Source organism: Cryptomeria japonica, chromosome 10, assembly GCF_030272615.1.
Source record: "Cryptomeria japonica chromosome 10, Sugi_1.0, whole genome shotgun sequence".
NCBI classification, from domain to species: Eukaryota; Viridiplantae; Streptophyta; class Pinopsida; order Cupressales; family Cupressaceae; genus Cryptomeria; species Cryptomeria japonica.
This window is the reverse complement of record NC_081414.1, coordinates 185,513,581-185,541,021: the sequence shown is the minus strand read 5'-3', so window position 1 is coordinate 185,541,021 and position 27,441 is coordinate 185,513,581. Positions and strand designations below refer to the sequence as shown.

Sequence of the window (27,441 nt, the reverse complement as noted above, 5' to 3'; positions counted from 1 at the left end):
AATAGAAACATCCTCTTTAAACAATACATAGAATAAAATTACAATCGTTAAAGAAAATGAAAAATTATTTAAGTCAATACTCTGTGAAAATGGGTTACGAAATCTTCATATTCCAACTTTTAACTTCTCGATTCAACGAGGTTTTTAGTTTCTCAAACATACCAGCAAGTAAATTATAACTTATTAATTAAAAACCCCAAAATATAAGTATAGATTTCTATATTTAACATTGAAGGAAAAAATCCTTAAAAATCCTTAAAAATCCTTTCATATAAGCCTTGAGAGTTTGAATTTTTAGATGCAATCATAAGCATATGAATGTATCTTCTTGTATATGAATTAAGTAGGAGACATGAGCAGTCATTTACATTCTTTTTTGGTATGAAGTGTTTCATACCAATGAAAAACTTCTGTAATCATTAGTTTTAGAAGGATAGATAATGTAACAAACAAATAACTATATTATATGTTTATAGGGAGCACTGACTGATTATCATTTTAAACATTCTCCAAATAATATATATTATAGTGTCTTCTTTACTAGAATAAACCCAGTAAGCAAAAAAATTGAGCTCCATAAAATACTTTGGAGAATAAAATGTTAAGCATTGAAATAGATAAGGTTTCATGTTTTCGGCTTTTGCTTTTTCTTAACCCCACTTCAGTTGCTATGTGGTGCCCATTAAACAATGAACATCCTTGTGCTTCAAAGGCCTAGTGTATCATTCCTTCGATCGGAGGGATTCAAGTTTACACCCAAGAATTGCTCACCTGTATTTGCTCCTCCGAAAATGGACATATGAGAATTTTCAGTCAGAGCAAATGGCTTAGTGTCTGAAAGTTTAGCCCCAGTAGTTGAATTGTGCATCCAATCTGAAGAAGGATGACAAATTCCATTTTGGGGTGAGAATCCTGATGATGCTGCCAATAGTGAAGAGAGTGACCCATTGCTGTACAATTTCCAATTCCAATCCTCCTTTGACCAGGGTAATAGAGATGAGATATCACTTCCTGATTTCCTTTTAACTCCCCCATCCTGATTGGGCAGCTGATTAACAATAGCAAACAGATTTCATCAATGTCACCATTAACAGTCCAAAAAAATTCCTACAAGCCTACATTGAATGCTAACTCTCTGATTGGTATTGAGACTTCATATTCAACTTTACCTTTTATTTGCATGTATGATGATGGCCAACATTTTCAATGGCCATCATTTGAGTTTCTTATTAGACACTAACAAAAATGGCTTAGTTTTACACTGGAGATTGCCCTAACCGTTTTGCTTTGTGGACATTGCTATTGGAATATGAATGAAAAATTGGAGGTGAAACTAAAGTCAAACATGCTTGTATTATTTGTCAAAATAGAAAAGCTAGCGGACTTCCCGGTCAACTACTGGTTTATAGATAAGAAGTGGTCAGCAACTGACTGGTCAGAGCATTTGAAAATTTAGATCACCTGGCCAATAAAAATAGGAGAACTACAGATGAGATGGAAAATTAATATTGACCATTTAGGCATAAAATTTATACAGACAAGAGTGTTTGTTAAGCCCTTCCAATATATACATAAAAAGCATTACAAGTGCTACAATTGGTGTGCCATCCATCTGTCATTAGCATTTTATTATATTTAACGATTAAGGTCACTGTAATATTCCCTAAAACAACCAAAATTTCTGAAAGTGCTTAATCTAGGGATTAGAAGTAGAACAACATACTCGGTAATTAGGAAAGGACAAGGGATGAACTCTGCTCCATTGATTTGCTTGCTCCATAGCGAGACTCGCCTTATCATCTTTGGCGATGGCAGGAAGAGATATTGGATTATATTTTAATCCATGGCTAACTTGGAACTTCTCCCAATTCGGAGAATCAACTTGACCCTGAGAAGAAACTAAGAATATTAGAAAATAAAATTTATCATAAAACAAAAACAGAATAAAACAGGGGGAAGTTGGCCAGTAGTAACAACTAGAATTTCTTTATATAACACAAGAAGCACTTATTTTTCATACATTACTAATCAAGAGTAATCTCAAACCCTAGAACAGTAATAAAATAATGAAGCTTCTTATTCCTAGTGTGGCAAAAGATTTTCCATTGTAAGTAAATTATAACGATGGGAAAGGTGTCAAGAAGATTACCATTGTATTGATACACCGAGCTTTCTTCCAATCAGGATCAACAACACTGTTTAGGTTACCGTTAGACTTCATTTTGGATACCAATGTTTTGTCAACTGCTGGAGAAGAAAGGCCGAGGCTAAGATCCAGATTGTGTTTTACACCTGTAAATATCATTTTAACTTTAAGTTATAAATATGAATTGTTCTGGGTATTTGATCAAAATGGAGTTAGATGGCCTCTAATGAAGGAATCGTACTTTCATTCTCCGGTTGATTTGCATGAAACCTCTCTCCATTATTGGGTTCTGCAAGAAATTCGTTCATGTAAATGCTGGGATCAAAATTTGTAACTGCCTCTTTTCCATTGCACTTAATAGCTGCCCGGTCATATGCCCTGTAAACATCAGATTGGGGATATTCTCAATATTATGTACAATAGAGCATGAAATAACTCCTAAATTCAATTGGCAACTCTAAGGATTACAGCATACATTGCGGCTTCCATTTCATTGTCGAATAAGCCCAAATATATATACCTGCCAGTATATGCACATTGGCTATAACTTGAGTCAGAGAAGGACAAACTCAAAGTCAATTATAAACGTAAAAAGAATCAAGATAACATTTACATTCATTTCCTTCAACATTGAAAAACAGAAATGCTTACAAATAAATTAATTTACGTTACTTTTTGCCAAGGAATTGTCCCATCCTGGCTTCCCATCGGCCTGCCTTGTGGAGAGTGACACCTCTATACCTCGAACTTCCCCGAGAGAAACCAGTGCTTTGTCGACGAAGAATATGTACAAATTCTTCTTTTGTGAGATTAGTCGTCTGATTTTAAAGACAACAGAAAAGAAGATCAAACTGATAGAAGTTCTCAAGAAAGCTAAGAGAAAGCGACTCAGAAATTAGGTCAGACACATACCTGCTTAAGGTCATCTTCATAGTCTGAAAGATTAAAATTTATATCAGCGTCTGGTCCTCTGAACTTTATGGCTGCCCTATCATATGCCCTACAACGACCGAAAAAGGAAAACCTCATAAATATAAACTTTTCCGTTCCCCCCTCTCCTACTTGCTCCCCAAGGTAAAATAAATTGTCTAATGAGGATTTCCTCTCTATACAGACAATTCAAAAAATGCATTTCTTCTCAATGCAAATAAGCCCTAAAATGTACAATCCTACCATCTGGACAGAAGACTGCATACCGGATGTTTTTTTATATTGTATTAAAGCAATAGTTTACAAACACATACAGTCAAAGCTTGCACAGAAGACAATAACTAAAACAGCATACCACAGAGGAATGAGCTCCTGCTGAGAGAGACTACAGCAGCAGAAACAATCATTTAACCCTAGTTACAGCCAAAGGGCTGAGATAAACAACAGTAGCATTCCTAATACATAGACTAAGTTTCATACATATACAAGAACGATCATCGGCAGGCTATGAACATGAAAACATTGACAAAATCTTAGAGCTTGAATTCATCAATTATAAGTCATTCTGTATCCAGACCAACATTGCTTGCAATCTAATTGATAGTGGCTTAAACATTGTTTAGGTAGTGATAGTTTACTCTCTTAATTTTTCCTTCATTGAGAAGCATACAGGAGATAGTGGAGAGTTGATTAGATTCTGTAAGATTGTGGAATTGTACTACGATCACTCAGATATCATGTACAAATTGCTAATGTATTCAAATTAATTCATGATCTTCATGACAAGAGTGACCACAATAGCAAAAGCACTAAGACAATTGAAGATTGTAGAATGCAATATAATAGGTATTTCAATAACAGAGGATAGAATAAAAACAATGAGATTTACAATGAATCTGGACAATCCTTGAATTACCAGCAGACTCTGATACCAGGTAAACAACCTGCAAAAGTTAAAGTTTTTATGTTGCCTGAATTAGCCAGGAAACAATCAATGGAGATTGAAAGCTTTTTCAAGGAGTAGGGTGGTAGCTGGTTGTGGATGCTAAGCCAACTGCTGTTGATCTTCAGTGAACAATCCCCATTAGGATGGGTATACTATGGGGACCCCTATCCAAAACATTTACCAATCCACGAGGACCAAGGCTATGTCACAGCAGCCTGCACATGAAGACTTCAAAGCCATTATATTAAAATTTCCCTCACAATATACAAATCGTATGAGGTGGTATGCTAGGAACATTAAGTATAGTAGTCCTCTATGATTATGCTGATGAATGATTTCAGCACATATCCGGGCAAGTAAATCTACTTATAGCATGGAGAGGACTACTATACTTAATGTTTCTTTTACACATAAAAAGGGTAAAAATTTATTCAGAAACAAGAAGAATACAAAGCACAGACATTAACCAACCCTATCAATCTCCACTAGGGAGTTCAACTCTTGGGACAATTCCGGGGGTAATTGGTCCCGATCCACAATATTCCAATTATACATTTGATCCGAGGCCCATTGGACCAAACAATCTGCAACACAATTACATTCTCTAAGGATATGATTGAAAGTCACAGAATCCAAAGAAGTACACAAATTAAGAATTTGTTTAATAACCAAAGCTAGCTGCCAATAGACATCATCTAACTACCGCCTATTCAACAAAGTCACTACAACTTGGGAACCAAACTCACAAATGAGCTTTCACCACCCAAGCAAACAACTACGCTCCACATGATATAATATGGCAAGTGCCTCCACCAAATTGTTAGAATGCAGGCCCTTATAAACAGAGAAAATAAACCGAACAATACCATAACTATCTCCTCCAACACCACCAATACCAGCATGACCCGGATTTCCATGAGAGGACCCATCAGTATTGACTTTCAAAACCCCCTGAGGTGGAGGGCACTAATGCCACTCCCTACTTATGTTTCGAAGAGGATGGTGACACCTATTTCACATGACTTGTTGAACTCTTAGAATATCCCCTAGAAGAGGACTATTGAGGTGATCACAAAGAACAACATCTCCCGGATCCACATGTTCAGCCAAGTCACAATTGGCCGAAACAGTTTCATGAAGAGTGAAGAATTTTCCACCACAAATGCTCAACAACAAACTTAACATCTTGAAAAGTCCTACGATTCCACTCCAACCAAATATGCCAAATGATGAAGGTAGGACCAAGAGCCCAGACAACTTGAAGAAACGAAGTCTTAACAGAGGCTCTGCCCCATCAAGAAAAAAAATCAGCCAAAGAAGAGGCATGCCAATAGGTCTGATTTAACACACCCCAGTAGAAGTGATAGATCTCCCTTGAAAAGGAACACTGAAAGAAGTGATGAGAAATACTCTCAGCACTATTACAACACAAAACACACATTGAGGGGCCCTGGAACCCACACTTATTCAAGTTATCCCAAGTAAGGCATCGATTATGAATTACAAGCCACATAAAAAAGTTACACAAGTTAGGCGACGAGAATTTATTCTACACATTTTTCCAACAAGGAACCTCCATGTCTCCAAACATTTGACCAACAAGCTTCTCTGAGCCAGCTCTTTCCTATCCTCCTCTGAACCACTTGGCGACCATTCTCTAGAGCGCTTCCATCTATAACCAACAACCTGACCAAAATTACAAGCTACCTTATAATGCTCAACCTTATCCCAACTAGCCCTCATCAAAATATAATAGAGGGACTAGAGATGTGGATATCGGGTTAGAATAGGAGGACTATCATCCCAAGGATCCAACCAAAAAAGAGCCTCAAACCTTGAATGACAAATCCAAAAAATGCCATCCTTAACCAACCGAGCCCCCAATTTCAAAGTATTCCAAATCATAGAACCTCTCCCTTCCAAAGGATAGCGAGTAATATCCAGAAGGTTAGCCCCTTTGAGATACTAATGGGTGAGAATTAGAGCCCAAATCGAATGTTGACTGGTACACCAATGCCAATAAAGTTTGGCAGCCAAAAATTGCCATTTCAAAAGAGCATAACGATGACCAAGGCCCCCATCCTTCCTTGGCCTACACATAGAATCCCAGTTAACTAAGCTCCATTTTGCATTCTATAAATTACCACTCTATTGTGACGACTCGTACTTTTTTTTGCTTTCTAGATTTTTAGGGTTTTGTCTATTAGCCTTTGCATTTTGAGTGTCGCCAGGGGGATCACTAGGATGGTAGGCTCTGCTTGAGCTAGGGGGAGTCAGCAGGTGCTCCAGGTTATGGTTTCTTTGAAAGTCTCCCTTAGGCCTAGTTTTGCTCTTGTTGCTAATTGTGTCTTGTTTGAGTTTGAGGAGTTCAATGAAGCTTGGTGAGTGAATATCATCTTTGAAGGTCTGAGTTAAGTCAAATTGGTGAGTGATGAAGTCTGGAATGCCATCCTGAGCCTGAAATTTGACTAAGTCTGGAAAATTGAAGAATCCTCCAAAAACAAGATTTTGCATTATAACTCCTAGAGGTCTAAAACCACTCTCAAACATCCTGACAGTATATATGGAATATAACTTATCTTTCTTATACTTAAATGTTATATTCCATATATGAATCCTGACAGAGAGTCCAAAATGTCAAATTTTGCTCCTGACCCTTCCAAAGGGTCCAAAGAGAATTTCAATTTCGCTCCTGACCCTTCCAAAGGGTCTAGAGCGAAATTCATATGAGACCCTTTTTTTCTTCACAAAACCTTGAAGTGAATGCTAACTTGGACTGGAGGATGATCAGGAGAGGCCTAATAAGTTATATCCAGGCCAAAGAAGGGAGGAAAAAGGTGAAAATGAGCCTAAAATGAGAATTTCACTCTTGACCCTTCCAAAGGGACCAGAGTGAAATTCACTTTTCCTCTATTTTTCTCTTTGATATGGCCAATTTTTGGATTTTGAGGCATGGTTGAGGAGGCTTTGATGCATATTTGCCTTCGAGAAGTGGCTGAAAGCATTGAAAGATGAAGATTTTGCCTAAAGGATGAATTTCACTCCTGACCCTTCCAAAGGGTCGAGAGTGAAAATCCCCATAAACCTCATTTTCTTCCTTGTTTTGGCCAAGTTCTTAGTTTCTAAGGCATGTTGGAAGGTGGATTGACATGTTTTTGCCTTAGGGAGTGACTCAAAGTGAAAATGTGAAGGATTTTAGCCTAAAATAGAAATTTCGCTCCCGACCCTTCCAAAGGGTCTAGAGCAAAATTCTTGGAAACTCCTATTTTCTTCTTGGATGAGGTCAAGACAGTGGTTCCTATGGCATAGGTGCAAGTAGAGTGGTGTATTTTTACCTTGCAAGGAAGATTGGAGTTGAATAGATGAAGAGTCAAGCCTAGAATGAAGATTTCGCTCCTGACCCTTCCAAAGGGTCCAAAGCGAAAATCCCCATAACCACTTTTTTCTCTCAATTTTGTGCCAAGTCAAGTGTGGGTTAGGATGAATTAAGATTGGAGATGTCTTTAGGCATGACTTTGACTTGCTAGTAATCAACAAATTTGAAGGAATTGAGCATGAACTAGGATTTTGATCCTGACCCTTCCAAAGGGTCCAGAGCGAAATTCCTAAGATCGCCTATTTTCCTTTCAAAACAAGTCGAAATTCCTAAGAAATGCTATGATCGGGATATATATATATCATGTGTCCTTAATCATCTTTTGGTTTGTTTTGTAGATGAAGGAGGATCAGACCAAGACAAGGACGACTTGTTCTAGTCGATCATCATCAAGGACATTCCAAAGGCATAAAGGTGGACTACATGTGTTCTAGGAGTTTCTAGCTACCTCCAAAACCTTCACTTCGCCACACTAAGGAACCACAAGATGACAAAGAAAGGCTTCACCAGCACTTCAAGGAAAGGTATGCTACCGAAGAAGGAAGACTTGACGATAAGAAATCCTCATCAAGCACTTAGGAGTAAAAGAGGTACATCATTCATCAAATTGAGACAGAAAAGAGATCAACCAAGACACCGACGTCAGACAAGGTGGCATCCCAGTCACTGCTCCTCTAGTCGGATTGGTCCACCTCAGCATGTCCAAATTCAATGTACTTGACTCATAGAAGGCGGCACAAAATTTGGTGTACCTACCCCTGCTCCCTGTTGGTCCTTGCTCTGAGAATGTAATTTTCTAATTGGCTAAGGAAGTTTGTTGTAACAAACCCTAATTAGGGTTTCTATCTTGTAAGCCTAGCCATTGATTCTAAGTCAATTAGAGTCGTTTCTTTGTAAAGGGTTCTCTTTATAAAGCCTTGGCTCCTCATTTGTAAAGGTTAATAGTGAATAGTCAGAGAGTAGGAAATAGTTAGAGTAGAGTAGAAAGAGAAGGCAAAGATTGTTGCCAAGATATTGTTGTAAAAGACTTGTAAAACTTCATTGAAGAAATGGTGAATTCTATGGGTCAATTCAACAATTTGCATGGTCTCTATACTTCTCAAATTTGATTTCATGTTTTTAGGTGAATGGAAGAAATTTGTATGATCAATGGTGAAATTTGTATATCCATACTACTGGCGGTTTGTTGATTGCAGACTTGCCTTCCATAGTCATCTGGAATCATTCAGCTTAAGCTTAACTTCAATTGTCGCTTCTTCATTGATATGCATCAACTTGACGGTGTCCATGCTTGTAGCGGTGATCTAAACATCATAAAGCTTTCCTCAGAAGATCGCACTAATCTTGTGGAGATGATCCTAGGATGTCAAAGCAAGACTTAGTTAGAATTTCATCAAAGGTTGTTCATTGCTCTTACAGTCTTAGTGTTAGAAATAGATCCGGTTCCAACCCTTATCCTTTTTCCTTTTTTTCAAAATCAAGGGCCAGTGAAATCCCATGTTCCAGTGATATCCAAAGCAAATCAGACGCTCAGATCATCGAATGTAAGTCCCCTTGTGATTCTAGCAAAAAATCACATCATACCACAAGAGCTTATCCACACATAGAGAACCTACATGTTAGAACCTTGGAGTTACTCCGACTGATCCTTCGGCGAGATCTTCAGCAGTCGGGAAACTCTGTTCAAGAGAGGATAAGGTACCTTTAGGTATTTTATTTTTTGTTTGGTCATGTACAAAAGACACATCAACACAGTCCAAAGAAACTTTTGAGGGGGAGCATCAAATTCCCTAAGGAAATACATAAGAGTGGTCTGAACAAAACACCTATAAATAGGAAGAGCCCGAATGATACATTGAAGAAGAGTAACTCTACCAGCAATGGATAACCAACAATGGGTCCAATGAGGAACCTTAAGATGCAAATTGTCAAGAAAATGCTTCCAAGAAGCCCTAAGTGGACTACCAATAGTAAGAGGGATACCCAAATAGATAAAGGGAAGCTACCCAATCTGAAACTACAGAATGTTAGCAATCATCCTCTGAATAGTTTCTGGACTATTAAAAAAGAAGATTGAAGACTTATGTTCATTGACCTTTTGGCCCGATGAAGCAAGATATATATCAAAAGATTGTCAAAAAGATTGAGCTTCCTGAAGACGAACCATCCTCATAAGAGCATTATCATCAACAAACTCAAGATGTGAAAGAATTGGCAACCCATTACCCCATTTCCACCCATGAATAACACTCTGAGAAACTTGAGATTTAATGGATCTGCTCAACAATTATAATAAACAAATAGGGGGCAAGAGAGTCACCTTGGTAAAGGCCCCCAAAAGCTCCAAAGAGTTGAGAAGGTTCACCATTCACAATAATAGAGAAAGTTGAAGTGGTAACACAACTCATTGTCCAACTAACCTAAGATCTAGATGCCTATGCACACCCAAGATCTAGATGACAAGAATAAGGCACATGACAACTAGATATTGAAGATGCCGCATGTGATCACTCCATTAGAATAAAGGTGCAACTACAAATATACATGACAAGTATAAGATGGATTCTTCATGTGTAATTTATAGCATGCGCTAACAAAATGTGTAATATACAACTAATGTGGGATAAATGAGATAGTGTACATGTGTAGTACAATTCTCCATCAAGCTTAGAAAGTATAATCACATTTTATTAAATACCCCTTTAAGTAGATAGTTACCATTGTGCAAGGTAGATAACACGTAAACCAAAGTTATCGGGTCCTTCCCCTACACCCCTCAAATCCTGATTTGGTTTAAACCAAGTTGTGGTCTTGGTCTGGTCCTTTGTGGGTTTGGCCAGTGTCTTTCCCATAGCCTATGGGTTTGGTCAAATGAACCTAGGAAAGCCCAAGCCAATTTTCACCTCCAAATGCATTGAGCCAACAAATTTCGATGTTTTTTAACAAAAAAATTGACTTTTTATTGTAAGGTATTGTTGTGATGTATTCACACATCACCCCTTTGCAAATGGGGACCCCTACTTTTTTCCTTCTAAGGTTTGTCTTCTAGGTCTTTTAGAGTTTGTCTGTTAGCCTTTGCATGGTGAGTGTTACCAGAGGGATCACTAGGATGGCAGGCTCTGTTTGAGCTAGGGTGAGTCCACAGGGCCCTAGAATTAGGGTTTCTTTGAAAGTCTTCCTTAGGGCTTGGTTTTGCTCTTGTTGCTAATTGTGTCTTGCTCAGTGAGTGAGTATCATCCTTGAAGGTCTGAGCTAGGTCAAGTTTGTGAGTGATGAAGTCTAGAATGTCATCCTGATCTTCAAATGCCCTGAAATTTGGCTGTCTGGAATGCCTTTCTGATCCTGAAATTTGACTAAGTCTGGATAACTAGAGAATCTTCTAAAAACTAGATTTTGCATTATAAGTCCTGGAGGTCCGAAACCACTCTCAAACATCCTGACACTATACATGGAATATAACTTAAAGTATAAGAAAGAAGAAAGATATAAGGAAATGTCACTTATACTTAAATGTTATATTCCATAAAATGATCCTGACGGAGAGACCAAAATGTCAAATTTCGCTCCTGACCCTTCCAAAGGGTCCAGAGCGAAATTCTCCATAAGACATTCTACATTGCCCAAAGTCATGAACTAGCTCATTCCCAGGCATTTGTGAAGGCAAAACACTTATTTGGAGTGAAGAAATGTGAAAATGAAGTCAGAATTTGAGCCCAAGGATGATTTTCGCTCTTGACCCTTCCAAAGGGTCTAGAACGAAATTCCAAGAAGACACCTATTCTTCACCTTGTTTGCACTAAGAGTCTTGTTCCTTAGACATGTGGTGAAGGTTTTGATATGTTCTTTCCTAAGAAGTGTTTGAAAGAATTAAAGGATGAAGATTATGACCCAAGACATGAATTTCGCTCTTGACCCTTCCAAAGGGTCCAGAGCAAAATCCACTTTTCCTCCACTTTGCTCAAGGATATGACCAAGATTGTTGACTTTTGAGGCATAGTTGATAAAGTTTTGATGCATGTTTTCCTTAGAGAGGAGGTTTAGGACCTTGAAATGATGAAAATCAACCTAGGAGGAGAATTTCGCTCCTGGCCCTTTCAAAGTGTCCAGAGCGAAATCCTCCATTTAGCCTTCTCTTGGCCTTAAAACCCTAGTTTGACCTTGCCTAGACCTAGTTGGAGGATGGATTGTCTTGATTGTGATAGAAGGAAGTTGAATTGATCAAGTTTGAAGGAAAATGAAATGAACCTAGGTCAGAAACTAGCCAAGGATAGGGATTTTGTTCTTGACCCTTCCAAAGGGTCCAGAGCAAAAATCCCCTTAAACCTCAATTTCTCACTTATCAAGGCCAAGTTCATAGCTTCTAAGGAATGTATGGGAGTGTTTGACATGTTCTAACCTTAGAGAGTGACTAGAAGTGAAGGAAATGGAGGATTTTAGCCCAAATTTTGAATTTTGCTCTTGACCCTTCCGAAGGGTCCAGAGCGAAATTCTTGAAAACACTCATTTTCCCTTTAGCCAAAGTCGGGACCAAGATGGAGATGCAAGGAGAGTAGTCTATGTTTTCCCCCTAGAGAAGATTGAAGAAGGAAAGATGAGCAATCAAGCCCAAAACATGATTTTCGCTCTTGACCCTTCCAAAGGGTCCAGAGTGAAAATCCTCATAACCCTCATTTCCTTCCTAATTTTGGCTAAGTGTTGATCTCTAAGGAATGTTGGAAGGTGAATTGATGTGTTCTTGCATTGGGGGATGTTTGAAAGCGTTGAAGAGTGAGGATTTTTTCCAGGAATGGAAATTTCGCTCTTGACCCTTCCAAAGGGTCCAAAGTGAAATTTCCCATAAACCTCATTTCCTTCTTTGTTTGGACCTACATTCTAGTATTGAATTGATGAGATGTGAGAATGTGAAGGATTTTAGCCTAGAGGGTGAATTTCGCTCCCGACCCTTCCAAAGGGTCCAGAGTGAAATTCCTTACAAACCTATTCTTTTAACCTTGCTTGGGCTTAAAACTTTGTTCCTTGGGTGAAAAATGATGAAATTTTATCTTGTAAGGAAAAATGAGATTGAAAAGATGAAGAATCAAGTCAAGAATGAGAAATTCGCTCCTGACCCTTCCAAAGTGTCCAGAGCGAATTTTCTCAAAACCACCCTTTTCTCTTAACTTTGTGCTAGATCATGTGTGGGCTAAGGTAAATTCAAGAATGAGAGGTCCTTATGAATGACTTCAAGCTGTTAAGAAATCATTGAAATTGAAGGAATTGAGCTAAACCAAGATTTTCACTCCTGACCCTTGTAAAGGGTCCAGAGCGAAAATTCTGCAATCACCTACTTTCCTTGCAAGACAAGTCAAACTTTGTGTTTTCATAGCTTGGATGAAAGTGAAGAAGTGTTTTCTTGCCTTTTAAGGTTGATTCGAGTTGAAAAGATGGAGGAAGAAGCCTAAAACAATATTTTTGCTCCTGACCCTTCCAAAGGGTCCAGAGCGAAAACCCTAAAAACCATCTTTTTCTCCAAAATTTGAGTGAAGTCAAGCCTAGACCAAGGTGAGAAAAGCCCTTTGGATTGCCTTGGAAAGATTTTTTACCATCAAAAAATTGAGCTAAAACTTGAATTTCGCTCCCGACCCTTCCAAATGGTCCAGAGGAAAATTCTGGATAGGTCTTGTCCCTGGCTAGGTTTTTGAGCGGATTTTCCTTCTTAAGCCTTGTAAGGATCAAACAAATGTTGCCAAGTTGAGAAGTGGATTCAAAATTAGGGAGTCTAGATGATTTGAAGTGAAGAGAATGGAGTTGAGTGTGGATAAGAAAGCAAAAGGTGAATTTCACTCCTGACCCTTTCAAAGGGTCCAGAGCGAAATTCTTCAAAACCACTATTTCCCCCTTATGTCAAGTCAGGATTTTGATCCCTAGGGCATGAAGAGATTGGAGTGAGGTTATTTAAGCCTTGGAAGATGAGTTGAAGTGAAGGAGATGGAAAATGAAGCCTAAAAGGTGAATTTTTCTCCTAACCCTTCCAAAGGGTCTAGAGCAAAATTCACAAAATGTCATGTTTTCTTCAAGATAGTGTTGAGCCAAGTCAGTGATCAAGGTGAAATGACCTTACAGATTTCCTTAGAAGAGATTTTCAATGAAACAAAGGTGAGTTTTGACCTAAAGAAGGAATTTCGCTCCTGACCCTTCCAAAGGGTCCAGAGCGAAATTCTCATCATCACCTAATTTGCCCATGTTAGAAGCTAAAGAGTTGAATCCCTAGGCCTTGTTGAACTAAAACTAGCATATGCTTACCTTGGAGGATATTTTGGAGTAGAGACATGATAGATTTTGTCCTAAAATGAAAATTTCGCTCCTGACCCTTCCAGAGAGTCTAGGGCGAAATTCTTATAGGGCCTACCCCTGGAAAGAATCTTGAGCAAACTTCATTTTGATGTCTTCTTGTTGATGATTTAAGGTGGAAAATGCTATGTTGAAATGAATTTGTTATATGACCTTGATCATCTTTTGGTTTGTTTTGGCAGATGAAGGATGACCTCCTCCAGTCCAACATCATCAAGGACGACCTCCTCTAGTCCAGTATCATCAAGGATGACCTCCTCCAGTCCAACATCATCAGGGACGACCTCTTCTAGTCCAACATCATCAGGGATGACCAATTCGCCAGCTACCTCCAGAACCTTCACTTTGCCGCACTAAGGAACCACAAGATGACAATGAAAGGTGTTGCTAGCATTTCAAGGAAAGGTACACCATCCATCCTGCACATCAAAGACAAAGGAAGTCAAATCAAGGGTCTGTTCAAGAAGTAGATAGTTTTAGAAGAGTTAATTAAAGTTAGCTTCTCAGCATCATCAAATTGAACATCTACCAAGTTACAAGTTGTAGACAAGGTGGCGTCCCAGTCATCATTCCTGTAGTTGGGTTGGTCCACCTCAACATGTCCAGATTCAATGTACCTGACTCATTGGGGATGACAAAAACTTCAATGTACCTACCCCAGTTATCCATTGGTCGAATATTGCAGAGAAGACATGTGTCCAAATAATGCAATTATTTCATTGATTAGAATTGAGTTTGTTGTAACAAACCCTAATTAGGGTTTTCATTGTAAAATCTCGGCCATTGATCTCAAATTGATCTGAGCCATTGAATTGTATTGAGATCATTATAAAAAGCTCAGGCTTTTGATTTTGTAGAGGCTAATAGCAAGGTAGTAGTTAAGAGTTAGTTGATAGAGGTTAGAATAGCTAATGATTGATAGTGAATAGAATAGAGATTAGAGTAAAGTAGGAAGAGAAGGCAAGAAATTGTTGCGTTGATTGTAAATGAACCCCCTTTTCATTGAAGATATGGTGAAATGTGTCATTTCTTTGCAATATGCATGGTCTCTTGTTGAATCTTCATTGTAGATGATAAATGATTAGATTGAATGAAAGAATTTATTGAATGTACTCGCGTGGAATATACCTAGCCCAAACCACTAGCCTTTTGTTGACTATAAGAGAGCCTTGTGTGGTCAACTAGCACAGAATGAGCTTAATCCCGAGTCATAACACCTCTATTGTTCACGCATTATCTTGAATGGTGATCAGTATATGATGGTGTACGATTTGGACATATTTGAAACATCCTTTAGAAGATCGCACTGAGTTGGTGTTGAATTCTTCTACCTGATGGCGAGACCCAGCCCAATAGGACTCCACCTAGTCATTCATCCATCTTCTTGCATTCTAGGTAGTAGAGTAGACTTTTTGAACCTTGTATCTTTTGCCATTTGTTTGTCTTCCAGTTAGTAAATAGGACTTGTGATTCTAGCAAATCAGACATTCAAGTCATCAAATGTAAGTCACCTTTTGATTCCAGCAAAATCACATCATACCACGAAGAGCTTATCCATGAGTAGAGATCCTACATAATAGAACCTTGAAGTTTCTCCGATGGATCCTTTGTGCAATATATTCAGCATTCGAAAACTTTACTCAAGAGAGGATAAGATACCTCTGGGTATTTTATTCTGTGTTTGGTCGTGTACAAAATACACATCAATAGGTATCCATCTATAGAAACGGTAAAAATAGTGTCAAACAATGGCATTAAGGAATAATCATCGGGTTGCTATGCTAGAAACAAAATACAATTTCTAATATAAATCATAAACCCTTACATATTCAATCCTCAATCTCTAATGTTACGAAATTTATAACTAGGCATGAATCATTTTTATCATTGTTAAGGATAGTGGATTGTGTTTGCAAGAGTATGAGTTGATTGCCTTCAACACTCTATCAAGTGTGCACAAGTAGTAATCAATAGATTATTGTGAGTAGTGATCAATAGATCATTGTGAGAAAGGGTTAGAACCATGTTAAAATCCTAGGGCCACTTCATTACTTTAAGGATACCTTAAGTCTTATCCAAATTCTTGAAACACTTCAAGATCTTATAAACTCAAAAAGGAGCAATCTTAATGTGTGTAAAGACCTTGTGATACAACACCAAACAAAGATACTGTACAAATAAGCCATCATGAGATTCATAGTAAGCTTCAAATGATAGTGGTATCAAAAGAGAGATAATAGTGTTCTACGAAGAGTATCCTATGTACCATAGCGTTTTAAGAAGAGCCATAGATATGGCAGTCATCAAGTTGTTATCTATGAAATGTCATTCATAGTATATTGAGACTATAGTCTATAGAGCTCATAACCACAAATGATTGTCATTTCAAGTAAGCGCAAGTCAAATGACCTACAAGAAGATGGTCATCTGTGGATGATGGTGATATTTTTGATGCAATATCAATGATCAATGATGGCAAATTGTTGACATGACAATATTATTTTTAACTTTAAAGTTTAATGTATATCAAGACTTTTTCTAGTTTGACTAATATTTGACTTTTAATAAAGTGCTATATTTTGAACTTTAATATCAATGAAAACCACTAGGATGACTTTCACTTGGGAGATACTTTACATTCAAAAAAGGGGCTTGAATCCACTAGATCCAAATCCAAGGGAAATAAGGATGAGAATACCAAGTGAATTGCAAGGATTGAAGAGTAGTTTGCCCTCTTTTGTAAATAGATATGTTGACTTGTTGACTATGTAGAAAATGAAGATAAAATGGGTGAAATAGATTCGGGATTGCGATGTAACTTCAGATATGAGATATTTAGACTAATACGGATCTGCCCTGCAAATTTGGAGAAAGGTTGTTGAGACCAGTTTGAAGTTGCACCTGGTCATTCAAAAAATTTGCTTGTCGAAAAGGGTTTTTTCATCTCTGAAAATGAAGCCCAAACCTACAATTACAACCTCACACCTGCAAGCTACACACAAAAAAGAAGGGAAGAAAGGTTGTGGATAGGGGTTTGCCTTAGTCAAACCTCGGTTGAGGAATCAACCTTGAAAGAAAGTAATTGCAAATGCTTAAATTTGAATAATGGAAATGTACACCTTGTAGATCTGCAATTTGTCGAGGATGGTTTCTTTGCTTCTTGAAAGTAATCACAAGTGTTGCATGAAATGGCATGTAACATGACAAAACCCTAACACACACATGTTTGCAAATGAATGTTTCTCTAATGCATGAATGAAGAAGACACATGAAGAAGGAGATGTTTGAAGACTTGAACACTTGAATGCTTGACGAGGATAATGAAGTCCTCCTCTTGAATTTTGCTTAGGTTTTCTTGTTCTTCTATATAAAAATGAGAGGACTAAATCCCTTTTTATACTAACCTAGGAGAAGTAGTTTTCATCTCATCGAACGCAGACATAGAGAGATTTGAATCCCGAAGAGAAAACTAGGTTCAAGGGTCGGATGCACCCATGTTAGGGCCACCTTAAGAGGGAGGACAGGGACACCATGCCCCTATCCTTTCTGATTTTGGGACCTGGACAATCTCACAAGGTGATATCAAGGCTAAAACAAGAGCAAATTTGGAATGATGATGCAGGGAGGGGTCCCAATTGGATAGGAAGATGCAGTCACAAAGGTGAGGGCCTAAAATGTGGTCAAAATTGCAAGGGTTGCAATTTTATGATGCTATAGAAGGATATAAGCTTTAAAGCTTGTCATGTATGGGCTAAGTAAGTCATATCAGCTTTATGATTTTGATTTCTATGATTTTAGGGAGACTAGTTTTACTATGATCTTTTCAACCCTAGTAAAGAGGTCTTCTTTGGTTTGTGAGCTATGTATGAAATATGGAAATAAGTTGTGGTTTTTGTGCCATTGAAGGATCAATCTTAATATTGTGATATTTGTTGGAATTGTTTGTGTTTCTTTCTACACATACAAAAGAATAGAAGTACCGGTACATAATCAAAGTCTTCTCACATTTCCAATGACTAGAAATAAAATTAGAATGTGACACTAGTATTGGAGCAACATAGATATTATAAAGAACCTATGGAGTGCGATAAGTTCATTATGTTTTATTTTTGGAAATGCTACATGAAACAAAATATCCATGTGTGGGAACATTGATGGGTGGTCACTAAACAGGTTTTTGTTGCCACTTACTGTTCCTTGCTACAAGGAGAAAGAATTCATAATGCTGATGTTTCCAATCCATTTATCATTTACTTTGTAAATTAATTTTGGCATGTACCTTGGGAAAGTCTTTCCCTACGCCAAAGATGTAACATGAAATATTCAATAATATCCATTTTTTATTGCACAAGAATTCGTCCTATTCCATGTGAAATGAGAAATATTCTTTATAAGGGTCTCCAAATTAAAGTTATAGGAATTCAAGGGGAAGTTTTAAAATCAATATGGTTAGCCATTCCACTTAAAAAATTGTGTGTCATTTTCGTTTCCTTAAAGAAAAGTGCTTCTTAACATTGTATCAAATGTTTATTGGGAAGGGGAAGGTGAAGAAAATATCTCTTATGTCAACATTTCTATTCACTTAAGTTGTATTTTTCATATTTGTAAACCAGGAACCTTGGAGTCCTTTTTTGGTTGATTAATAAGAAGGCCAACATTAAGGATCCATAGTATAGAAGATTCATTGAGTTTATTGGTAGGGGCCTCATTTTTTAAACCTCCATTTTGTGTGCTTGGAAGTTTATTTATATTTTAGTTATGGCCTCATCTTAGTGTTCTAATATTTTAGAGGGTGAAAAATTAGATGGCTATACTTATGCAAATTGGAAATATGAGATGAAATCGATTCTCCAAATAAAAGGCTTATAGAAACTAGCAATAGAAGAAAAACTTATAGATACAAGTAAGCATGAAAAATGTGATAGGATGGATTAGAATGCATGAGAAACTATTCTATGGGATATTAATCTAGGGATTAGGCCTCATGTTCAAGATCTAAACAACAAATAAAATAAGGAAAAAATTGCAAACAATGTAGTAAAGAGATTAAAAAATATTATGGATATTAACAGGAAATTAACTAATTTACAAATGTGGTTATAGAGGGCCTATGGAGGTGGTCATTGTTGCTGAGCTTGGTGGGACTCTTTCTCAAGAGTATTTGGGCTCTTTGTTGCCCCTTTCACGTTCTATGAACATGGTTGTTTGTAGGATTCCTATAAGTACAAGGTTATAGGATTCCTTTCAAAACATGCTAGTTTATTTTATGCTCATGATGGGCCTATGGAGGTGGTCATTGTTGTTGTGTTTGCAAGGGTTCTATCTTAGAGGTTACTGGGTGTGCCTTCGAAAATGAGTTGTTTTTGAGATCTTTGTGGTTTCCTTCCTTGTTTGAGTTTGTCTCCATCCAAGGTAGTCCTTCAGGAGAAAGGTTGGGGGAAGCCCTTCAAAACTTGCTATTAGTTTTTTGTCTCCTTGGCTATTTTGTTTCTAATGCAAGGTTTTTTGTTTGGTTAATGGTTGGGGGTTCCTTTCATAACCCTTCTATTTTGAATATGTGAAGCTTTTTGTAGGGTCGAGACCCTTGTTTCCACAAGTTTGAAGCTCTCGTCAAAAGCCTCTCCTTCAAAAAGGGGTCTATTCTTTTTTGCTTTTTGGTGGGCTCACTACTTTTGAGTTCCCCCCTCCTGTTCGCCTGGTTGGTGGTTATGCAAGGGTTTGGACCCTATCCCACTTTATCTAATCTCAATTAATTTACAAATGAAAGGAGTAGATGGCATAAATCATCACATTGCAAATTTGAAGAATTTGGGAAAAAAATTACAATGATGGTGGTGGAATATGAAGACTCTAAAATTGTATAATTTTTGTTGAGAGTCTTTGAAATGAGCATCATAAATTTTCATGCACATTATTTTATAATCAATGTCAATGGAGTCAATAAAGGGATAATCAACAAAGAGATAATGATGAATAGGGAAAAATGAATGGAAAATTTAGGAGGAAAATTTTAAAATTGAAAAAACCATTACATGTTACAACTTTGGATAAGAATGGCATAAATGTGATCAATGTCCAAGGAAATTCCATGGAGGAGGGTAACAAAAATAATTGTCAAATAGAAAAATCATTTTTTCTCAAGAAGAGTGTGATCATAATATATTAATAGCCTCTTTAGCTCGTCAAGGGAATTCAAATGGCACATGGCATAGTGATTCAAGGGCTCGAAAACATGTATCTTACAATAAAAAATATTTTGTTCCTTAGAAGAATTGAAAGGTGCAAGGATATTTTTTGGTGATGATAGTTACATGAGGTTGAAGGAATAGTTTGATTCCAATGAAAGAACATGATGATAAGAGATCATGAATAAAAGTGGCAACTCTTGTACCTTATTTAAAAAAAATAAGTCTTTGTAAGTCAAATAACTTAACATGGATATAAGGTGGAGTCCTATTCAAATATGTCATTAATTAAAATAATTGATTATGCAGTCAAAATTGTTGCTATAGGAGTCAAGAGTGATGATACTAACAAACTTGCATCATGAATCCATATGAAAAAGTAGTACAAAATTCCAAGATATTTATATAGATAAGGAAACTTACATTACTATAAGTTCCTCTACAAGTTAGTTGTGGGATCAAAGGTTTTATCACTTAAATTATCAAAGTTTCACTATGGTTTCAAATAAAGTTAAGGTTGATGGACTTAGATAAGGGTAAACAAAAATGTGTGTATATGTTGCATAGCTAGATGAAAGCATAGAGACAAGTTTCTAAGGTCTATATGGAAATCAAGTAATTATCTTGACCTTGTCCATACTAATTTGTGTATGCTAGATAATTCAACGTCAAGGGAATTTTTTAAGAATGTTTGGGCCTTTTTTCATAGGAAAAAGGATGTAGTGTTTGCAAATTCTAAAGTGTTTAATGCATTTGTAGAAAAATAGCATGGGAATAGGATCAAACAAATAATAACATATAATGGTGGAGAATATTTTAATAAAAAAGCCAACTATGTTTCTAAATGCCATGGTATCAAGAGAAATATGTCTAATAGATATAATCCTCAACAAGTTGTTCAGAGAAAGAATAAGACCTTGGTTGAAATGTAATGGTGCATGCTACAATCAAATTATCTTCATTTATTTACTTTGGTCAATGCTATCGACAATGTCTTGAATAGATCTACCACTTATTTGCAAAAAATAACTCTTCAAGAAGCATAGATTAGTAAGAAACCAAATGTCAATTATTTTAGACAATTCAGATGTGAATCATTTGCTCACATACATGATGAGATTAGATCACACATATTTAATAAGAAGAGTTTTAAGTGAATCTTTGTTGGCTATGATGATCAAAATAAATTATATCAGTTGCAAGATCTTATTGTGGAAGATGTGTTCACAAGCAGGGATGTCAAGTTTAATGAAGGAGTGTATGATATGATAAAATATTCTCCTATTCTATAACATGACATAAATGATTATGAATTTATAGTACCTTTGAAACTAGTGAAAGTTTAAACACAACTTGTAATGCACTTGAAGAATCTGATCCACCTTGGTAAACCAAGAGTCATTAATTATCAAAATAACCAATAAGTTAATATTCCCTAGTGAACACCATACTAAAGACTTATTATCTACAAACCTATTATGAGGATAAGAAAAAGCATGAATCACCAAGCTATGTAGAATGAATATGACTTGATAGAGGAAAACAAACAAAATTGTTGGAAGTACCTAAGACCAAGAATATGATAAATAATAAGTAGGCATATAACACTAATTTGAAGTATTATAGAAGCAATCAAAAACACAAAATGTACTTGTGTCCAAAGGGTAGTCACAATGGGAGGGAGTCAACTACATAGACTATATAGAAACTTTTTGTCTAGTAGAAAAGATCAATACCATTAGGATTGTTATAGAATTAGTAGCTCATTTCGAGTGTTACATATTCACCAAATGGATGTTAAGAATGATTTTTTTTATAGAAAAATTGATGAAGAGATCCTCATAATTTAACCAAAAGGAATTGCAAGTTCAAGAAAAAATCACTTAGTTTGTAGGTTGAAGATAGCTCTCTATGTCTTGAAGTAAAACATAAGGGCTTGGTATGCTATGATTGATAAGTATTTTAAGATCAAGGTTTCCATAATAGTCCTCATGATCCAAACTTGTATCATGAGGACTATAAAGGTGGCATGATTATTGTTGTAGTCTATGTTGATGATTTATGACCATAGGTAATTACATGAAAGATAAAAAATTATGTACTAAGAACCATACAATATGCATTGAAAGATATAATCAGATAAGCTTACAACTTTTATGCTCTTGCAGTCCTAAGGAAGTAATCTAGATGATGGCCTATTCAATTAGGCTTTGCTCAGCTTTGTATTAGGTGTGCAATAATTCCCTAACTTTTAAATCGCAAATATGACATTTTCATTTTCTTGGAAGACACAGAGGTGTAATGCATACAAGCAATTTTTTTAAACTAATGGCAAGCGGCAAGGCAGTTTGAGGCAATAAGATTGATTTAAAAATAAGAATAAAGAAATAGATAGATTTAAAAATAAAAATGAGGTATTAAAGAAATAGGGTTGTATGGCTAATCATGGGTATTTCAAAATTCGCATTAGAAAAGAAATAATTAAGAAGGTCGGCTAACAACCCTAATGAAAAAATGGAAGTCCCATGATCATATCAAATCAATGAAATGCCAGTCAAAAACATATTAGAAACATGTTAAAGATAAAGAACTCTTCGCTTAAAGGACTTGAGAGCATATATGAGTTACAGTTTGTTTTAATCTTTCACCATTATACGACTAAATATAAAGTATAAAATATAATCTGGATAAGCACTAAAGATTCCAATCCAAGCAGGAACTAATCGAAGATGTCCAATTGCGTGTTTGTCAATATGACCAAATAAAACAAAAGCACAGTATGAATGGTTTATTTGTCTACTTCGGAAGTGGTCAAATACCATAGTATTTTCTATTATACAGCGTAAATATGTTGTTTAATAGTTAGTGTTCAGAAATACACATGATTCTGCAGACTCGTTGAGAAGTACAGACCTCGTCTGGGCTTACAGCTCCTCAATAAAGAAAAATAAGTAGAGAATGGGAGTAAAATTTTTGCCTATTATTTCTGTATACCTAAATATATATTACTGAATCTCCAGAAGAAACTAAGCTTTTTCATGGTCGGGGATAACTATCTCGTTTAAAGAAATGAAAAACCAAAAGCAATCACGCGCAGAAGCTACAGGACTGTGTTTTATATTAAATTAATAGCATTGAAAATAGCAAAAGATTTTGGGAGAAAACCAATATACCTGGCAGCGATATGGGCAGTATCAAATCCACCTGCACTCCATGTGTCGAAATACGAAAAAGTATGAGATGATAATCTTAAACGGTGCTGATTGAACTGAAACATCATAAGATCTTCACACTTACCGAGATAAACCTGCTTTCCACAATCCCTACACAGCCAAAATGGAAAGAATCAATGAAGCTGGACATTATTCAACAATTTATACGTGATTATATAATTGTTTCTTTTATCGAGCAATCCAGTCTGCAAGCAGTCAAAGTGAAACAAAAAATGATTATTTAAGAATAAGACTTACCAGATGTGCGATTCCCATCGACCTGTGCGTCTATAGAAAGTAACGCCGCGGTATTGAGAGCTTCTTGATCTGGGCCCTCGCCTGCTCTTTTTTACCTGTTCTTGTTGTTGCGGTGGTGGAGGCAAAAGCTTCAGCCTTGCATCTGACCAAAATCCCCCAGAAAGCTGATTTTCAGGAGGAGGAATGATGGAATCCAAGGAATTTTTTGGGGGCAAAAGTTGGCGTGTGATATAAGTTTCGAACCGGGGTTTGTCCGTAGAGAAACCGAAAAGATTTGTCATGTTGGAAGAGGAATTTGATGGGATTGGCTGAGTTGAGGAGGATGAATCGCATTCCAAGAACTTGGTATTGTTGTCCATGGGAGAGGCAGAAGCATTTACAACGGAAGAATTAGATGTTCCAGAATCGTCTCTACGAATCTTTTTCAACAAATCTCTGGCAGGGTCGCGCGAAGGCTCCTCTTTTGATTTCACGGTCACTGTAATGACACGACCTGCAGATGTTTCATCACAGCAAATGGAACAAGAATCTTCAGTCGCGGCGGATTTGGCCGTTACCTCGCCAGGCACAACCAAAAGGGAGAAGCTTTGTGGAGGACGCCTGGAATTTGTGGCAAATACACCGTCTGAAGGCGTTGAATTGAGATCCCACCCGCTGCTGTCATTTGCCGGAACTTCCACTCCAATCATGGCTGAAATCGGCTCGGAAAGTCTCTTAGGCCGTGAAAATTTGCTAAGAAAACATTAAAGTAGAGATTAAATCCTCGAGATTTCTGACTTGCGACGTTTCCTTGGCTGAAACGGAAGTCTGTCGGCAAATACAAGAGGAAAATCTCTAAATTGCCGCTCTGGTAAACCTTGAAAGTTTTGAAATAGACAGAATTTTTGCAGATTTCTTCTGTAAACTAAGAGATCTTTGGAATAACTCTCTTGAAAAACCTGCTTTGGAAATGAAACTGTTGAAATATTGAAAGACTCCCGCAAATTTCGCCTTCCGAGGTTTGGCTTCCGTCAATTGACAGAAAGTTCAGCGCACACAGCGTTGCAAAGTGTGCTCACGGTTCCGCCTACGTACAAAATCTGAGTGGCCAATGAACGCTCCGGAACACCAAACCAAAAGGACTGGAAATCTCTCGATTTCGAATCATCATTCAAATGGACAGAAGATTACCAAATTAGGAAGCTTGAAAGCTTACAAAACGCTTCGAAGAAGCGTTACTTTCCCTGGTAGAACTAATAAATTTGTCGTTTCGCTGAGAAGCTCCAATTTCGTCTAATGAATGCAAGGACGCAAAGCCCGAGAAAGTGTTCTCCGGACGGTCTGTCAAAACAGGTCTCGTACAAAAAACAGACGTATCAATAAAAGTTCCATGCCCCAAACCCCGACCTCTAGCTCTATAATATCGGTCTCCACAGCCATGGCCGCTCAAATTGCATGTTGAAAACCCCCAGCCTAAATGATAAACATTAAGCTAGCAAGCTCTTGCGCCAAGGCCAAACCTCAAGCAAGAAATTGCGTCCGTCCCGAATTTAACACAACATTCTGCAAAATAAAATTTCAAGTCAACTGCTTTAGCCGAAGGAATGTCATTGATTCAATCGACAGACTCCATTATCAATCCTCGTTCGTCTTCAAACCCTTCAGATACACCTTCCCCAATCAGATCCCGTCTGAATCAAGATTTCCTCGAAAATATCATCAGGCGCGTTCAAACCAAAGCGAACCACTTCCTCTCGCCGCCGATTACCTCAATCGAGTCCACGACAATCAACTTTCAGCTTCAAGGCTTCAATTTACCATACCTTAAATCCTCCCTAGAAATTTGCATCCACAAAAAACTCTTCCAATTTCCCGTGCTTTCCTTCCTTATCTTAACAGACATCTAAGCAAACACGACTCTTTGCCATACCGCCTGCTTCAAAATCTCCCCTTTTCAGCCTTTCAATCAGATTCGCGTCAGGCAGAACTCCATACCCGTCCATCACGAGTTCGAAACCCCAAGCTACCTTTTCAACAGACAAAAACCAGAAAATCAATCATGGAGGCTATTATGAAACTCGGCCGGTTTCAAAAGATGGAGAAAATCGAAAAAGCGGTTTCATTCCAAACCGCTTTGCAGAAGTGGTGTCAGTTTCCTCTGTGATGGAACTGAATAAATTATGCCTCCACCTGACAACGTTATTTGACGGACAAATATAGCATAATCTAGGAAACGGGATAACTGCGTTGACTACTTATACAGGACAGCGAATAACCTGACATTTTGAGAACTAACGTTTTAAGCATATTCTTTAACAAGCCAAAAACCCTTTCGAGTTTATAGAAACAAAACAATATCCCGCTTCATTGGAAGAATAAACTTATTCCCAAAGTCTCAAAAGCATCTCACAATAACTTACCAAATTAGGTGTAACTAGGGTTAATGGTGTTAGCGGGTGGGTACCAGATTTTAGTGCTTAATTAATTAACCAGGGTTAATGGGTGATTAGGCACGCCCAAATCAAGAAATTTTATATTGGTACTAATATTCCACGTTATATTGACATGTACGAAAACCAATAGTACAAAAAGCACTTGAATAGTCAGTCAAGAGGTGGGATTTTATGTTTTCTAATGCGTCTTGTCTTTGCATGATTTTCACGAAGTGCAATCTCCCAAGAAAAAAAGTTTTCCTTACAAGTTTTTAAAACAATGTTTTCTTTAAGATTAGGATATGTTAAAAAATATATACTTTAATTAGCAATGACAAGGTTTTTTATGGGATGATATATTATTCTATATATCATATGTTAATGTTTATAAATTGTTTGTACACTTGGTCCATTTAAGAAATGTCTATATTTTATAATTAAAATTTTTGATACCAATGTCTAATCATTGTCATTTATAAATTCAGATATGTAGGATATATTTCTTATAATAATGTTTTTAGAATCATAAGATATATGTATCTGAAATTTGTTGAGCTATAGTTAATTCAAATGTGTATTATGTTTTCTAATCAAACAATCAATATTTTCTATATTTTCTATAAAAAAATTAAAGTCATCAAATGATGGTGTAATTTTTTTTTTTTTAATTAGATTTTTTAATTTTATTTTAACTTTAACTTTTTTTTTATACTCTAAAGTAAAATCTAGTGATGTGACTATTAGATCTTTTTTACTTTATACAAGGTTATAGTAACAGAGTACTAGTTATGATCCTCACAAGTAATGGTATCAACATTAGAATATTCTAACAAACGTTTTATTTTAATGTTTTTCTTTTTTTATTTGATTTTTCATTTTAAATTTTAAAAAAGACACACATCACTTTGTGTATTATGAGTCTTTGATTTTCATCACAAACACTAAGTTACTTTTTAGTTACTTCTTGATTTTTACTTATTTCAACTTATGTATTAATTTTATTTTAAATATATATGAAGAATGGAAAATATAAATTTTTCTATAGAGCTTACACATTTTATATAATCTTTTGAATCTATTTCTCTTATCTTTTCATAATTGAAATTTATTCAATTGTTGTTAACAATATATTTGTATGGTGAAAAGAGAACACCTAGCACATGCTATCTCTTTTTTTTGACTCACTTTAATCCTTTGTGTAAAATGCAATAGTCTAATAGTCTAGTTCATAGTTTGTGTATTTATATGAAAAAATTAGGATTCACATTGCATTTGAATTAAGCGATTTCTCATCTTGCAATAATTCAAAACTAATCATTTGTCCTTTTTTTGTAGTCATTAGTTAAGAATAGGGGAGAGGAGTCAATAGGTGTGTTGGTACCAATACATGTTATAATACATAGACAAAATGAGATCAATAGTGGTGCTCTAAAAATGTCATGTCAATGCTTTTCCCCAAAAAAGTACCTCTAAAATTCAAAAAATAACCAATTATGTGATGCCACATCTACGCACAAGTAAACATGACTTAGTGCACACCTATGGATCTTATGACAATTTGGGACCATTTTGGACACCTTCAAAAAAATGCATGTTTATGTGGCATCATATTTGACCATATGGACTTGAAAAAAAATTTTGAGTAGG

The 27,441-nt window shown here is 36.5% G+C and overlaps 1 protein-coding gene across 3 annotated transcripts; it reads right to left on the bottom strand.

Annotated features, from left to right (window-relative positions):
• Positions 1-436: 436 nt before the first annotated feature.
• Positions 437-25,661, bottom strand: LOC131073558 (APETALA2-like protein 3). Of its 3 annotated transcripts, none has more exons than XM_058010012.2 (10): positions 23,384-25,661; positions 23,211-23,236; positions 23,087-23,117; positions 3,059-3,146; positions 2,819-2,964; positions 2,622-2,687; positions 2,388-2,524; positions 2,150-2,292; positions 1,724-1,888; positions 437-1,048 (listed from the first exon to the last, which is right to left on the bottom strand). In XM_058010012.2, the coding sequence occupies exons 1-10, from the start codon at positions 24,070-24,072 to the stop codon at positions 707-709; spliced, it is 1,833 nt and encodes a 610-aa protein (XP_057865995.1). In that variant the 5' UTR covers positions 24,073-25,661; the 3' UTR covers positions 437-706. The 3 variants fall into 3 exon arrangements, with proteins under 3 accessions (XP_057865995.1, XP_057865996.1, XP_057865997.1); XM_058010013.2 differs by having other exon boundaries at positions 2,622-2,666; positions 23,384-25,659; XM_058010014.2 differs by lacking the exon at positions 2,622-2,687.
• Positions 25,662-27,441: the final 1,780 nt, after the last annotated feature.